Here is an 18,241-nt window from a genome sequence, read left to right on the forward strand (position 1 = left end):
ACCCGGGTTATTTCAACTGGGACCTTTCACACTGCACAGTAACCTGGGTTGCTGCGTGTTCAGGACGCAGATCCTGGCCTTGCCACTCCCGGGCGTGTAGCCTCCGTTTTCCGGGAATGCCGGCCATCCCCGCATCGGCTCGAAATTGCCTCTGCCTGTCAATCAGGCAGAGGCATAGCTGGGGATGCGTGCAATCACGCATGCGCAGAACAGGTCCTGCGCTTAGCATTGCACTAGCGTGCAATTGTGAATCAGCCCCAAGCTATCCTGACCCATGCGACAAAAATGTAACTTAAAATTGTAAACAATAAAACCACAGTAAACCTAATGGAACAAATAGAAATAAATAACTTATATAAAAGGCATAACCAACTTTAAGAATCTCAGAATCTTTAATATACGGTTTTATATGCATAAAACATAGAATAGTATTAAGAAAAACAGGATTGAAAAGAAAATGAGACGATCAGTTGTACAGCACGTTAGACAAATGTTCCAAAAGTCTCGTTGAAGATGGAGCAAAGCGGCGTTCAGGTCTCAGGTTCCTCTTCCTGTGCTTACCGAAGAATCGGTTCGGGCTCAAGGCCTCACTGTATTAGTACAGGGTCTGGTGCAGATATCCCTGTCCCTGCAATGGATCTTGGATGCAGTTTTCACATTTAAGTTTCAGAAGAGTAACTTTTGGCCCTTTCCTCCAATGAGGATGGTAAGATTGAGTCTGATCCAAACCTGTTCTAACTTACTGAGAAGGCCCAAAGTAACACACAGGGAGCAGAGGTGTGTATGCTGCCAGGCAGCTTCCGCACATTCAGGGTGAAGAGTATACTGAGGTTCTAGTCACATAACTATTCAAAAGGATAAAATAGCAGACTGGGACAGGATCTCTTGTTCTAGGCTAGGGCTCAGTTACAAACTGAAGAGACCAAAATTTTAATCTCCTACTAGGGTAGATCTACCCATGGCTCAATTGTCTATGCTACTACAATATCTCAAATGCTGCTTACTTCAGAGATTAGTACTGATAGGAAAATTGAGATCTCCTTGAAGTCTTCACATTAGCAGGCACCTCGTACAGACCTATCCTGGCCTCTGCTTGGGTAAACAGTTTGGTGGAACAGTCGATGATTTTAGGGGCAGGTGGTTCGTTTCCAGTACAGATGCTTTAGCAAGCTAAATTGTTTTGCTGGGATATGTCATAGACCTTCTGGGGTCTCCCCCAAAGCGGCTCATTAACTGCAGATCTGCTTGCAGACTTTACAAAGCGGCTGGTTCTAATCGAGCTGTTCAGACCTTGTTCTCCTTGTGGGTCGTAATCCCTGTCCCAGTGGACCAGAAAGAATTGGGATTCTTTTCCAATCAGTTTTTATTTCAGAAGCCAGACGGGTCTTTCATTCCCACTCTCAACCTAAAATCCTTGAATTTCCTTCTTTGTGTGAGCCAATTTAAAATGGATCCGCTGAACACTGTAATCAACAGCATGGATCAGGGGAAACTCATGGTGTCCATGGACCCCAAGGGTGTTTACATGCACGTCCCTATCTGAGAGGGGAATTATACCATAAGATACTCTTTGGGCCTGATTCATTACGGATCGCTATTGCGATCGCAGCTGCGATTACGCACGCAGACCCACTTGTTTGCAATCGCAATGCCGTCGCAGCCCAACATAAGGACGCCTACTTCCCCTTACTCACATCCGTAATACATTGCAAGTCTGCGAAACCATCGGTAACATTGAGTACCATTGGAGCCTCACCCACAATTACAACAGGTCTAACCTTACTCTGAATTTGCTAACCTCATCGCATGCAGTGAAAGCTCAAGCAAATACCATTGCAGTGGCTAATTTATGCAAGCCCCTGTAACATCGTTCAAACACACTGACACGCCTGCATTTCTCCGACTCCCCCGTCCCCGTCAACACCTCCAAACGGTCACTTCCTGTCAATTACTCTGCGATGGGTCTGCGAGGTCAGTGTGAACGCAGTGGGAACTTCGCGCACTGCGACGCATGAGCTGTATGCAACAATCAGCCGTCTGCATGCATAATCGCAGTTGCGATCCGTAATTAATCAGGCCCTTTGTTCACTATGGTCGTGACACTAATATTATAGTGGTGAATTAAAACTTCCTTTTTATGCTTAAAATACATTCTGATAGACGAATCTCTATTTGTTTTTAAGATGCCCTTATCACATTTATAAGTATCATTATGTTAAGAATTGCGGTGGTGCCTATCTTAATCCCGACGCTGGAATGCAGAAGGACGGCTGCCCGAACAAGGTGAGTCCGGGGCACCCTTAGCTTTAACCGTGGGAGGGGGGGGGGGGTAGATTTAGGTAGCAAAGCGGGGTTAGCATTAGGTTTTGAGGGGGAGGGTTTGGGTTAGGCACTAAGGGGGGTGGGTTAGGTTTAGGCACGAAGGGGGAGAGTTAGGTTTAGGCACTAACGGGGAGAGTTAGGGTGCGGAGTGGGGAGGGATAAAGTTAGTCTTCAAGAAGGGAGGGTTTGGGGGGGAAGGGGAAGGGTAAGTATACTTACCTGACCTCTGTCGGGATACGAACCATCGGGATGCCGCTGTCAGTATTTTGATAGTAGGCATCCCGAAAGCTGGCATTACACTCATTGTGTGGGCGAACAAAGCAATGACATATTTGGGGGTATAAATTCCAAAAAACCTTAGTAATTTATATGCATATAATCTGACCTCTATTCTGCGTAGTGTTAAAGGAGACACTGAAAGGTGGTGGAAACAGTCTGTCCTTAGGATGAGTCAACCTGTCAGTTTTTGCTATTTGAGAGATTGGCTATATGGCAATGATATGTATGTAAATTAGGGATGTGCAGGCTCGGATAGGTTCGAGTTTGCACGTTGAGTTCGGATTTTTCCCTACAAAAAAACGGAACTCATAAAGAGGCAAAACGTCATCTTACATGGACGAACATCATCATTCCTGGACAAAAGTCCAGGAATGATGATGTTCGTCCATGTAAGATGACGTTTTGCCTCTTTCTGAGTTCCGTTTTTTTGTAGGGAAAAATCCGAACTCAACGTGCAAACTCGAACCTATCCGAGCCTGCACATCCCTAATGTAAATACATCACTAGAGTCTGCCTTCCTAGCAGGAGTTAGTTTGACCTTGTTCCTCCACCTACATAACAGTGAGGTGCCTGTAACTTCCCAATTCAATCCATTGTTAATGTCTACTCAAAAAACATGGCACATTCTCTGCCATAAATGCAAATGAAACCCCTATGTATCGCTTTTTCTTCCTTAATGTCACAAGCAACCGTCGCGGCTTGTTACTCTCTTGCATCCCAGCTATTGTTACTCTTCTGGGACACCCTGCTCTGTGGCTGCAGCTCCAGACTACTCTCTCTGTTGCCGGGCAACCTAGACGGCGGAACTGGAACGGCACCTGTGGTTGCTAGGAGATCTAGACGCCGGGCTGGTGCACGTACTCCTGGGAATGCTGGCTGCCGTGTTTCGCCTCAACTGCTGACTAAACAGCTCCTCTTCTGCCTTGCATGTCATTGGTGCATTATCTTTTGTAGCCCAGCAGGTTTAGCGCCATCTTGCCGGTGATAGCGAATACCTTGTCTGTGCTTTGTCTGTCTGTGACCACTGTCTTTGCTGTAGTACCTACTACCATCTACAGTTTTCTCACTGCTGTTACCATCCAGAGCAGTGTTCCAGCTTTATGGGACATTTGCAGCAAACAGCAGTCATGTCTAGTCTGATCTCTGTCTGCGGCCGCCGCACCTGCGGCATTACCACCTAGCAGCCTCCGTCTGCTTCCAGGTCATCTCGGCACAAGTTTCACACCTCAGCCCTCAAGACCGCATATCGGCACCAGTGTCGCACTTCGGCTCTCAAGGCTGCACCTGGTGCCAGTGTCGCATCTCAGCCCTCAGTCCGCAACTTGGCCCTCAAGGCCTCACCTCGGCACAGTGTCGCACCTCGGCTCTCAAAGCCGAATCTCGGCCCTCAAGGACGCACCTCGACAACAAAGTCGCATCTCGGCCCTCAAAGCCGCATCTCGACAAGTGCCGCAACCCAGCTCTCAAAGCCGCATCTTTGCTCCCAAAGCCGCACCTCATCACTAGTGCTACACCCTGGCTCCCAAGCCGCACCTCGCCTCCCAAAGCCGCATCTTGTCACCAGTGCCACCCCCCGGCTCTCAAAGCCGTACCTTGCCATCTGAACCATCATCAGCCGCATAACATCTTGAGGTCATCAGGTTCACCGTGTAAGCCCCTACTGTCCCGAGTTTAAACCAGGTGGCCACCTAAGTGCCGGTGAGTGTGACCAGCTCTAAGGAAACATCGGGTTAATGTTATTGGCAAAACACCTTGCCAGCATGACTCTAGGAGTTTTACATGGTGATTCCTAGGAGACCGTAACACCTAAACACGCAACCCAAGCTTCCAACATGGGAAGCAGACAATTTGTTGATAACTCCACAAGGAAACCTTTGCTGTTCTCACAAGCTGCTAAGAAACATACTGTGGTCCGACCTTTTCCCTTAGCTTACCTACTGCACTTAGTACAGTGTAGGAATGTGAATGTCCTGTCAAACAGATGGAGGATAAATGTGGTGTTAAACATACATCCAACATGTTAATGTCTTTATTTTACATTTATCTCACAAACTACATAAAAGACAGGTCCTAGTCTTACCCAGAATTGTTTATTGTAAATAAGTGACAAGCGTTTTATTTGTACTGTAAAGCTGTGCACAAAATTCTTATTATTATGAAAACTATCGACCAACTTTCCATTGCAACTATGCTCTGGGATGAGGGCTGAAATGTATTTATCAGGTAATCCACAAGGGGGCCCTGGTGTAACACTTGTATAGCTGTGTTAGATCTATCAGGAAATAACATTTGTGTAGTACTGAGGTATGCAGGCTGCTAGATGTTCCTGTTAGTGAATTATTTAGCACAGTACGGCAAAGAAACATTTTGATATGTAATGTATTTAGATATGACTGTGACAATTTAGGGAAATAGTTGAAACTAATCTCCCAAAGGTGCCAATACTAGGGGGTAAATTTACTAAAGTGAGAGTTTTTAGAAGAGAGTTTTAAAAGTGATGTTGCCCATAGCAACCAATCAGATTCTACTTAACATTTAACTAGCAAAATCACTTCTAAAACTCTCTTCTAAAAACTCTCACTTTAGTAAATTTACCCCTAGCTGTACTACTTTATATTGTATTGTTCATGCAACTCAAAATGTGTGAAATGTTGTGGAGAAATATAGTAAAGTACAATAACTAAATTTTCTGAAAAAAAATCAATTGGGGAATATTTAATATTTGTCAGTCTATTTGTAAAACAGGAGTCTAATAGTGTTAGCAGGGTCTTGCTGGCCACATAATTAAATTTTTCAGGAACTAATGGTACTGAACCTGTTGTTTAGAGCATAGAGATGATTTGGTTTTGAAACATTCAAAACAGGGAATTTGATTGTTTTTAGTGCCGCGATAATTAATAGGCACCAGTGGGAGCAATTCAATTGTTTTGTGTGTCCACTAATATCGCGCTTGTTGCGTCCCTCTAAAGTCAACTACGATAAAAGAAATAGAATTCCCCTTAAATATATCAATAATATTAATTGAGTTTAGGCAGGAAGACGTTTCTCTATCAAGAGAATTAGTAAAAGTATATGTATATATGTACATATACTGTATATATACTGTATATACATATATATAGTATATACAGTGTGTGTGCGTATATATATATATATATATAAATAAATCAAACAAAAATCTGGCACTCCGCAATTAAGCAAAATGAAATAGCCCTGGTGCCTTCCACAATGCTCCTGATGGAGCAGTGCATGTAAAGTCAATATAAATGGCGGCACTCACGAGTCTTGCAAAGAAGAATCACGCTGACATCTGTGTCACTCTTGTTCAGATGTCAGCGTGATTCTTCTTTGCAAGACCCGTGAGTGCTGCCATTTATATTGACTTTATATACATATATATGTGTGTAACGCCTCACAGCGCAGATCTCTTGGGTACCATTTCCACCCATCTGTGTAGGGTTTTAATGTTCTCCTTGTGTTTGCATGAGTTTCTTCCAGTTTTCACCCTCAAAGTCCCAAAACACACTGATAGGTTAATTGGCTTTTGACATAATTGGAGCCTAATGTGTTGTGATGTGAATGATTACTGAGAATAGTAACTGAGCACACCCCAGATGGCTGCCAAATCCTCTGCAACACAAGTAAAGGGCTTTAAATCCTGTTGGGAGAAATTCTAAAAATAAAGAATGATTATAATATTATTATTATTATTATTTATTATTATTATTATCATTATCATCCTCCTTTCCAAATTAAACACGAGAGAGAGCAGAAAAAATGGACCTGCAGTATGTTTTTTTCGTCACCATACAGTCTGTTTCTATGTTAATACTATAATCTAATTTAGAGGAGAAAGCACATAGCATATTTCATTTGGTTTATTACAAATTATTTTTCAATATTGAGAGACAGTGTTTCCCAGTCAGCATGGTGATATGAGGCTCCACAAAGATTTCAGTGTCCTTTGCATCACTATATAAACATCTGTACATTCATCTTATTGTAAAAGCATTCAACTGTGATTAGTATAGAGACTCACCAAATCACAAATGGCTTTGACACTAGTTGGCCAGTTTAATATTGCAATATGTAACGCTGTTTCAGTACAAGTATAGGTATTTTGAATTCTGTAATGGCTAACGGCTTGCTTGGATTTTGGTATATTAGTGTATTCATAGCAGAGGAGCTGATCCAACATAAAAAACTGGTGATTCCATACAGTGGCTGTGATAAAAAGGCATGTACCATCAGTGCATGGAAATCGCAGATGTGGGTATATTATAAGAAAAAAAGGATTGTAACATCAAACAACACCTCAGATTAATAGTGCTGGACACAGATGAATGCTGACAACGGCGCTGATTTATGTGGTAGAGTATGCTATACTGTACTGACAGTCAGGACTTTTGCCCTTCAAGGAGAGAATAACCCTGGAAGGAGCTCCAATTGTCAGGTGCAAAAATAAAACAACTGCTGCAGTGACAAAGGTACATTCTGCTTACCCAAGATTGAAGTATCAAAAGATAAAATAATGCAGAGCTAAATGGAATGCCTCTATCTGTGCATAATTGTATTACAAATAATTATGCATATATGAATTATTAAACACTGCACACAAATACAATAATCAAAATAAGCTGTATTCAACTGTGGTTACAGTAAATCTCTACAATTAGACACAATGAAAACTATCACTGAAATGATAAAGCTCTGGCTCCTACTGAGAACATAAAGAGCCCATGTATTTGCATATAGGATGCGCTCTCAGGTCAGAATAGTATAACAAAGCAACCACTGATATATCATACTACAGTTCATACTAATCAGGAATGATATAGACCCATAAAATATGTGCTTTCAATATGTTGCAGATGGATAATAATCAGTGTGTGTCCTGCATGCCACATTTCTGAGATGTCTTTGAGCAGACACAGGAGGCATTTAAATAGAAATAATACCCCCAAATGGATAGAGGCTGTTAGACATTTTTAAAAATGCCATGAAGGGAAGAAGACTAGCCACAAAAGAAAACATTGTCTGCAGTATTTCTGCTATACCTAAATGTCTCCTAGTGAGTTTTGCCAGCCATGGCTTCTGCTATAAGCTGATTCATTACCAACCCAGGCTAAGTTGTTTTCCAGGCGCACCGCCCTTTAGCAACAGTTCGCTATGTTTTTATTGGTCATCTAGAACCTTTTATTTTAGACTTTTTTTATTGTCCTAAAATAGGTAGCTCCAGAAATATCACACACATTTCCTTCTGCCAGATGGCAGTTATTGAAACAGAGCCTTATTGAGTGGGTGCAGCCTGAACTGTACAGCAACATATACTTCATTCCTGCACACTGGGTATATAAACAGCTTTTCTATTTATTGCAGTGTATTTTTCTGTGTCATGTTTATGGGTATTGTAGCTCTGCGTTACAGATTATTATTGGTTTGCATCTGGTAAGATTAATGACTGTACCTGACAGGCTGTTCTTTCTGTAAATAAAACAGTGTTTAATAGTGCATTTGGAAGGACAGTCTTGCCCACTTTCTAGACATCATAAATGATGAATATTGTTGTTTTTTCCTTCACAACTTGCTATTCATATGGGACACATACAAACTTAGAACGAAAAAATCTTTGAAGGCTAGCTCCACCTAAATTGGTATTTGTACACAACCTACCCTCCATGACGTGCCTCAAAGTTATATAGTAAATCCATTTTAAGATTATTTTACTCCATTCACTGATATGCTGGGTACACGCTAGACGATATATATTGGACGATTCGTCATTTTGAGGCGAATCAGAATGACAAATCGTCCACATCGTCTAGTGTGTACACACTATTGCGCTGTCTGGTGTGTCGTTTGTTGCATCTTCAGATCTGCCTGTAGTGCTAGCCAATCTGAAGATCCGGCGGATGACTCCATGCTTCTGTATGCGGCTGGGGAAAGATATATATTGCGCGGTCGTACACCAGAACGTGCAGTGTGTACGGACCGCTCCATATATCGTGCTGTTGCATCTGCCATTGCTGGGTACACACATCGCCTAGTGTATACCTAGCTTTAGTCCATAGGAATTCTACAGTTTAACCACACTTAAGTTGGCCACACACTAGACCAATTTACATCCAACCAGTTGATTGGTTGGAATGAAAATCTGGTAAGGGATGAAAGCAAATGACAATCGGCAATTTGCTCCCAAATGCTGGAAAATGGACTAAAACTGTTGTTTGAACAAATTGTTTTGATCAAACATTTAACAAACTTATCAGAACGTCCATTTTCATCTGTTTTCTGGCATTTAGGAGCAAATTGCTGATCATCATTTACTCCCATACGTTACCAGATTTTCATTCCAACCAATCAACTAGTTGGATGGTTGGATGAAGGTTGGTCTAGTGTGTGGCCAGCTTTACAGTACAGACAAGCCTCAGCTATGTCACTAGCAGTCATTTTTAGGCTGAATATTCTTTCAACCAACAAAATGGCTTCCTCCACTGAGTGCGATGAGTGCTCACTTAAAGTGGCCACACACCATGCAATCTGGTTATTAGTCTGATCTCTGCACATCTGAACCTCCTTTATAAATGTTGCTGTAGAATTCTTATGGAAAATTACCATGACTTATAGTCATATAGTTTCATTGTAATTTTAGTTGTTTTAATCGGTGGAATCCTACAATGTTTCATAACATCAGGGATGTAATCAGTTTGGCTTCACACATAGGTGATGAAATTGCACAGATAATGCACTGAGTGACTGAATGGCACTGAACATCTGTTTAGTACACGGATTTCACCAACGTGCCAATGGAAGTCAAATGATCTTGCTTGGATGGGGGTGGACAGGGTCTAAATTGGACCATTGCATCTGTATGTGTGTGGCTAGTTTTAATTTAAGGAGCTGGGTTCTAATATGAAGGACAGAAAATGTATAAAACCGCTGTGGAAATGGCTTTAGGCCGTTATGTATAATCTGATTTAGCTAGAAATCCCATTAGAAAACTTGCCATAGTCAGGATAATTCCTGCAGATACAGATTGCTGGTGTTATTTCATTTATTTGTTTTGTACTCAGCACTCATGTGAAAGATTTTTCTTTTTATGGGATTAGTATATATTTATTACTTCAATTAAGGGAGATATAATCCTGCAACAGAGCTTTGGTGTCTGGCTGCCTTGGATAAAGGGCAGTGTATACGGTATATGGGTCCCTTTGTGCTAACACACACGTAAGAATTGACGGAGTATGAGTCACAGACTAGGCATAACTGCACATTTTACAGCAAGAACTTGGCAGCAAGTGCCAACCAGTGTCGCCAGGGGCATAGAATGATGGAGCAGCTGGACAACCGGACGGAACAAGTTACAATCACCTAAAACATCTGCTATGTACATATGTGAAAAGCACAGCCATTAGAAAAGGAGGGGTCTGGCTTGGAATCTTTAAGAAAAACCAAAACAAATAAAATGCTACTGTCTAAAGCAAAACTTAAACGTCTCTAAAGGTGGCCATACACGGCACGATATACGTTACCCGCGAGGTCGTACATCGCATCCCCAGGTCTTCCTGCAAAACCATCTGACCTGGGATGCGATGTACAATCCCATTCAAATGGTGGAGGGGGGAGACGGCATAACGTGCAGTCTGCGGGGACCGCACGAATGCCGGCAGTGACAGCACGATCCGTCTGCTGACGGATCGGCAGTCGCACTACACGGTGCATCGCACCATGTATGGCCAGCATAACACTGTTGTGTAAATATGCTTGGCAGTTAGTTTCATTGTGTATATACATTTGAAAATAAAGGTGATTAGTTGGAAATGTAACATTTGATATCTTTCCTCACGGATTAGCACATCTATATAAAATAACAGAATAGGAAATTTCTTGCCGGAAGCCATTATGCAGTCAAGCTCAGGGAGGGATTAATATGTTGTAAAACATGTCATAAGGGCAACTAAAAAATGGTGGAACGTAGCACAGCGTGGTAAATGATTCTTATAAGTCATTTTATAAGTCATGGAAAGCTATTGTTTTTGTCATTTTGTTGCATGTGTGCCTTTGGGGATCAAAGCTGCTTTCTTAATTTTAGCAGAAAAGCTTTATTGCCTGCTAGGTGCGTGTAAAGGTGCGTATCCACATGCAGATAGTGGAAAGACATTACAGTTACAACATTGTAATCGTACAGTCGTTCCTCTTCCCCTGCAGTTCCTACACTGAGCGATATGCCGTTAGGTGCAGGCACCCTCCCTTATCCCCGAACATGCTCAGTCTGTCGTTATGGCCAGAATGACCGGCATGTTCAGGCGATAATTGATGTTGAAAACGACCAGTGGGAGCGCACATCACTGGTCGTTTTCGACATTTTCATGCCCAATTTGTGAACGATTAATAAACGATAACGATGTTGTTATTGTTCAGTCGCTCATTTTAATCGGCAAGTGGATATGCAGCATTAGGGACACTGGACTTGCTTGCTCTCTTGAAAAAAAAAAAGAATGAAACAATATATTTAACAGAGCATGTCCTATTTGGAACCTGTAACACATGCCTTATCTGTTTCTACTTTATTGTATCAATTTCCTTTAAATATTGGTGTTTCCCTTACATGTTGCCATTACCCTCCTTTCTCTCTGCTTACAGATCTGCGCTTTGTCAAAATGTCAGTTTTTGTTTTTTTGTTTTTTTTTAGTTGTTTTTTTTTTAGTTACATTTTGTTATGGTGGTCAAGTGTCCTGGGAGGATCAATAAGGGAATTGCAATGGTGTATTCTCAAGTAGTACAACACACATTAGAGTTAAATCTTAGCCCTATAGTGGAAGGTTATTATTTAATTTGCAAGTCAGTGGTGGCCAAACCAAAGCAGCAGAGCTCCATTCTCTGTATGTTAATGCCAACTTGCTGTTAATATAATTGTAGACATAATGCTTTCTTCTCCGCAGAAATTGGCTTAATTTGTGAAGTTTTACAGCAGGGAGAATAGAGCAGACACGTGTCTTTCTATTTATTGTCACTTCAGTGTGTTTGTGATGAGAGAGTAGAGTTGGCAAGCAAGCAATCACCAATTCTTCTGATCCATGTCCCGCAGAGTCGGCATGGCCTCTCACAGGGGCAGTAATAATGCCTAGAGGAACGGAGACCTGACAGGAGAAGGGCTGGCATAATTTCATGCATTATCTGCTGCTGCAGCCGGCAGGGACCCTTCTCTATAGGAACATTCTTGGAAAGAACCATAAAACATCTTGTGTTGGCTTGAAATTAATTACAGCTGTTTTGATTTAATGGGAATTTGCAGTTACTTCATGCGTTCTGGGTGGTTATTAACCGACGGTATTCCACAGAGGCCCTGAGATGGGCTTGTAAGCAAACGGTTCCAAAAATCTGGTTAGGAATAGGTTAAAAGTTATTAATTATTTAAAAACCTATTCAGTTTTAGAGCCTGACGAGCATTATTTCTCCTCAGACCCACCCACGGCCATTGTCTAAAAATGTATATTTTAAATAGTTACCAGGAAAAAAAAGAATGTACATAGAACTATTAAAATGCTACAGAGATAAGTGGGGTTCTCAGCATGAGGCCACTCCACCCATGGGCTTTGTAATTATCGGTGAAGCGGTTCCATTCTCTCCTGTTTGTTTGTCTTATTTTTTAAATAAAATTGAAGCTTATTTTTAACTAGTCCAGTCCAAAGAAAGTTCTAGTCGCTCTGTGCATTCCTCACTGCAGGTGATTTAAATCATTGTTTAAATAGAAATAGAATTAAGTTATTTTTTCCTCTCTCCCAGGGTGCACCCCACTGAAATGCGGGCGAGCAGTGACAGATGCTGTTATAACACAACAGGAAGCACAGAGAATGCGGAGGTAACTCTTTTATAATCATTTGCTGCTCATTTGTGTGCATTGGAATAGCTATACCTGGCCAAGCAGTTCTGTAGACCCTATCGCAAGGAAATTGTGTGCTAGTTCATTTTTAAAACTTCTGTGGAGTTTGAAGTCATGCTGAATTAAGCTGTTGTTGCCAGAACGGCCATGAACATCTGGACACCTGCTACCTTGCAAATATTTCATGCTATATGCCTGTGTAATATACTACAGTAAAGATTGCTGGACTGCAGCATACAAGTCAGCAAATTGTAAAGCGTTTACGTCTCAATATATGCATGGCTAATCTGTTTAAAAGATGAGTTTCAGATCTGAACTAAAATCAATACTTTTGGGAAAAACTAAAGTGTAACAAAATATTTTCTTCCACCATAAAGACACTAAACACTCAAACTGCAGAACACTTTTGTTAATTAGGAGACTATAGATACTGATATAGATCTGTGGCTTTGTATGTAGCTTATTAAAGATGGTAATTGGCAGCAAATTAGATGAACAGATTTAATTACAGTAAATATAATAAGAAACTATTATTTTATTTTCAGCTTTAATATATTTGAAAGACAAACTCTATGTAAAACTGTTCCGCATCTCCACTCATTTATTTTAGGTGAAAAAAGATTATTAGACATTTATTTTAACATAAGTTTAAAGAAGTAAATTAGATTAATATGAAATGGATGCAGAGTTTATATGATCCGCTGGGGATTACAGTGGCTGCAGCACTCCTCTTAACGATCGGCTTGTGTCAAAATAGGCTGAGCATGTGTCAGTGTTCCTCGCCTGGAAACTTTCCATTACCATAAATGGGCATCGACAAACGCAAGCTGAGCTGTAATAAGAGTGCAGCATTGGCAATTACAGCCATCAGAGAATCCAGCTGCCCTGGGGACTTGCCCATTTGGCCAAAACTACATTTCTCTATCATACACTCTGGGGGAGGCATTCTCCGGGGAGTCCCAGCACGCGGTCTCAGGCTTTGCGGTGGGTAGTGGCCAGTCGTATACACTCAGAGGTGTCCAGTCCACCATACAGCAGGGACCAGGACGCCTCTAGGTGTATACGTCTGGCCACTACCCACCGCAAAGCCTGAGACCGCGCGCTGGAACTCACAGCTACATTACACAGCACAGCCCCATCTCTTTCACTGTGATTAAGACAGTGCATGCAGCGGTCTCCCCCTCCGGTGCCCACCGGCACTATAGATAATAGTTGGGACTAGAGGGGAGGACAGTGGGGGATCTTACACTTTGTCTGACCCACACTGTCTCGATCAGTACTGCAGTCAATTAATGCTTGCAGGGGAGAAGCCTTGGGAGAGGATGGCCACCAAATCCCTATATTCCAGGTTTATGGACAATTTGTCGATATAATACGATATATTGGCTGACCAATTTTTTTTTTGTCCAATTTTAACTTTTAAAGAGCTTGAGTATTATTTTCATCATTCCTTCTATCCCTTGACCTATTAATATGCTTATGCGCATGTGAGCTCTGATGAGAATGTACTAGTAAATAGGATTCCTATTTTTTGTTTGTTCATACAGCCTTTTATTACTAATGAAGCAGAAATAATGCTGCTGCTGCTCTTATTACTGCTATTGCTGCTGCTGACTGCTGTTGGGACCTGGCTACGTCAGCTAGTGTAGTGTTCTTCTATCTCTGGGAGGAGAGTATAGGGCTGATTATATTATTCAAGTCAGTGTATTCTGTTGTGTTCTCCTATATGTGGCTGAAAAACTTAATTCTTTATTTTTGTGTGGAGCCTCTATCTCTATCAGGGGTTGATGCATCAAGCAGTGAAAACAATGGAGAAGTGAACCAGTGGAGAAGTTACTTATTGCAACCAATCAGCTTCTACCTATCATTTTATAGCGTGTGCTTGATAAATGCTTCAGATTTGCAGTTGCAGAAGACCATTTCCAATTCAGAGAGCTGCCGTTTGGTGTGGCCACGGCTCTTTACAAAGATCATTGAACTGCATCCTCCTGCGGTCAAAAAGGTGGCAGTCATTCCGTACCTGGATGGCCTGCTGATCAAGGCGAAGTCCGCTTCACTTCCTCAGGCCCATTTTCTTTTGTAAATACCGACTCTTAGGTGGATAATCCATAATCCTTTTACAGCATCTCGTGTTCTTGGACCTTCTGTTCGACACCAGATCCTTCCAGGTCTTCCTGCCAAAAGACAAAATTTTGACCATTTGCAGACAGGTGTCAAAGATACTGGCTTGCAGACAGGTGTCAGTGCTGCAGTGCATGTGCTTGTTAGGGGGAATGGTAGCCTGTTTCGAGGCAGTTCCCTGTGCATGCTTTCATTCTCGGACCTTTCAGGCTCAGTTGCTAGCCAGGTGGTCCAGATCAAAACCTTGTCTGGAGACTCAGTACTTCAGATTGTCAACATTGACTTCTTATGCTGGGTACACACTGGCAGATATATTGGCCAATCAATTGATCGTTCACAGACATATTGAGTCAGCTGTGCTGCACAGCCGATGCCCAATATATCTGCAGATATATTGGGGCATCGTGCTGTGTTTACAAGCGATCATTCAACTGCACGTACACTTGCAGCAGAAGCCGAGGAGAGGGGGGCGCGACAACCCCCCCGTCCAGCTTGACTAGCGGCCAGATGACAGATGATGGTTGTTCAGTGTGTATGAACAACCATCATCTGCAGATCACTCGATCTGCAGATATATCCGTTAGGTGTGCACCCAGCTTAAGTCCCTACTTTGGGGATTGACCAGTCAGTTCAGTCGGGCGACTCCTGTCGGTGGTACATGGATAATAGTAATCAGAGAGTGGTTACTTGGGGTCTTTGGTTTCATGTCCCATGGTCTACAACCAAGGCAAAGCTTCCCATAAACATCCTTAAGCTCTGGGCTATTCACCAAGCTTTGCTCGCAGCTTAGAACTCTCATCAGGGCAGACCTCTGTGAATTCAATCCAGCCATACCAAAGCCATGGCATATGTAAACCACGTTTGCGGAGTACCTGTAGTGCATTAGCAATTGTGGAGACGGACAGGATTCTTCATCCCAGGTTTAGAAAACTGGAAAGCTGATTACCTCAGCACACATGCCGTTCACAGTGGAATGGTCTTTGCATCCAGAGGTGTTCTCTAGTACAGCGCTGCGGGCTCTCAGAAGTGGACTTGACGGCTTCTTGTCTCAATCACAATGCGCAGCAGAGCAGTACGGGGCCTTAACAGCACCGTGGCTGTTCTGGCTTGCATATCTTTTTCCATCAATTCCTTCGATTCCCCTAGTTCTTGAGAAAACCAAGGCAGCGAAGTCTGTTGTCATCCTGGTGGTTCCGGATTGGCCTCGGAGGGCTTGGTGTTGCAAAGTCTTCCTATTGGCAGCAGAATCTCCGTGGCTGCTTCCTGCACGCAGAAATCTACTCGGTCAAGTTCCCATCACACATGCAGACTTAGCTTGATTTGCTTTAACGTCATTGCTGTTGAAGCCATGATCCTCTGTGGGTTTTCTGACATGGTTACCAAAAGCTATCATGGGGTTCGGAAGATCTATGTCGCTTGGTGCAAAGAGAAGCAGGTTCATACTTCAACATTTAATGTATCACACCTTTTTTCCTCTTTGCAGGATGGACTGGACAAAGGCTTAAATTTGGCTTCATTAATGGTATAGGATTGGGTCCTGTCCATTTTCTTTCAGATGAAGTTGTCCACTATTCCCGAGGTCCAGACTTTTCTACAGGGGGTGCTGTATTTGCACATTGAGGAGCTAATGCTGTATGCGTTTCAAGCATGCTTGCCTACTCTCCTGGGAGCTTGTTTCTTATTCCCATGATATTGGGCATATACAGACCTCCTACAGAGGTACTAACCATTGTTTTATATAACAGCTGGAGGGCGTAATTAGGAGATGTATCCTTAGACCCCATTTACTAACTGATTTTCAGTATAATTAGATCACCTATATGCTTAATATTATACAAGTATTATTGAATTGCATATCGAGTGGGATGTGGATCCAGATACATTGTAAACTAATGTTGTGTATTTTTTTTTATTGATACATTGTGACTGCAGTCATAGGTATATGTGTTATTATGTAATACATTTTTATAATTATTTACATTCAAGTTGTGTTTTCTGCAGATATATCTGTCCATTGGCTATGCAGCACAGCCAATGCGATATGTCGGTGAACACCGACATTCACCGACATATCGCAGGGACACACTGGCTGACGGGCAGCAGATACATTGGCTGATCAATTGATCGGCCAATGTATCTGTCAGTGTGTGCTCTTGTGCTTTGTTCCCCAATTAATTCACTTACAATGTTTCTTATTAACTACTGGGCTTCGCTTAACTGAAATTTCACCCAAGCATTATCTGTTTTTAAAGGAGAGTTTGTTATAGGCATGAAATAGCAGGGACATTAATCTCTGTTGCTCACCTATCGTCCCCATAGATATATGGGGAAGGAGGCTTACAGCATGCCCTTACCTTATACCCATCAAAGGGGGACATGCAAAGCCAGAGAAGCTTTGCAAAATCCCCTCTGGGTTAAACCTTAACACACATGGGTGGCCAGTGGCCTTGCATTTACAAACTTCAGGAACTCCTCGTCATCTGCGTTAAGCTGTTAGTGAGGAGGAGAAAAGTGTCGCATAGCAGGCAAAACTTTCATCTGTGTCCCCGTGAAAACTGGTTATATAGATTACCATAGACCTTTATATCTGTATCTAAATTTCTATCATCTATCTGTTAATAATAATGGGTGAATCCCTTTCATAAAATGTAGCTGCTTATTATGTTGTATTATAGTGGGCCAGTGGAATTACTTCTCAGGCTTTAGCAGTGAAATGATGCCAATGAAATAAGATGTTATAAATTATTTATGAATTTCTCGCATATTCTGCAGGCCTGTACTTAAATAAATTGTTTTATACATAATTACAGACCTACATCACACTGCAGGAGTTTAGTGTAATGCAGGGAACACATAAGATAATGTGAAACCAGAGTGGATCAAAGTCTGCTTCAAGGGAAAAAGGATACATGCAAAACTGTGGTGCTCTTTGGGGGATGTGCTCTTAGCAGGTAGGGCATATAAATATACAATGAACGCGTGATGTTATATATACTTCTGTAAATAATGTTTATATAAACAGTGAGGTCTTATGTCATAGTACGGTGGTTCCTAGACTTAGAGGGGTATTCAATATGAAACGTTAACTTCACTGTCGAAGTTAACGTTTCATATCGGAGTTTTTTTCTGCGTTAAGGTCTGGTGCGCGCTCCCGTTTATCCCTGTATTCAATATAAAATTAACGAAAACGGGAAACTCCGAAGTTGGATTTGCATAAAGTTACGAATTTTTCCTTAAAATAATTGTAAGATCCCCCTAAAGTTGTAAAAACATGGGGGATCACTATGGGTACCCCCGTTTTAGCCTTTAATTGAAAGTCGGGGATTTAAATAGCCGCAGCAGGTGTTTTTTTTCCCGACATTGAATAAGTGATGCAGAAGAGCACTTAGGTTATTTTTTTTCTTTTTTTTAAGTGGTCCCATCAAATTTGGGGTACATGAAAATGGGTACTAGCATATTTTTAAGTCCCTAAAGTAAGTTTTTAAAAATTCTGCATTTGTGCACCTGCCGCTATAATTCTATTCTAGAAAACACCTGCCGCATACTTGCAGAATAGCCCTGAACCTATTTCCCTATTGTTAAACAATTTTTTCCCATTTTTTTTTTCACCCCAATTTTTTAATAATTTTTTTGGGG

The 18,241-nt window shown here is 41.8% G+C and overlaps 1 protein-coding gene across 1 annotated transcript in view; it reads left to right on the top strand.

The window, feature by feature from the left end:
• The window catches only part of OGFOD3 (2-oxoglutarate and iron dependent oxygenase domain containing 3), a 211,575-nt gene that overhangs the window by 19,493 nt on the left and 173,841 nt on the right, over positions 1-18,241 (top strand). The window contains exon 3 of the mRNA XM_088468928.1: positions 12,388-12,463. Coding sequence (XP_088325054.1) covers positions 12,388-12,463 — 76 coding nt within the window. The remainder of the gene's footprint in view (positions 1-12,387; positions 12,464-18,241) is intronic.

Source organism: Taudactylus pleione, unplaced genomic scaffold, assembly GCF_031769625.1.
Source record: "Taudactylus pleione unplaced genomic scaffold, aTauple2 ptg000012l, whole genome shotgun sequence".
In the NCBI taxonomy this organism is placed as follows: Eukaryota; Metazoa; Chordata; class Amphibia; order Anura; family Myobatrachidae; genus Taudactylus; species Taudactylus pleione.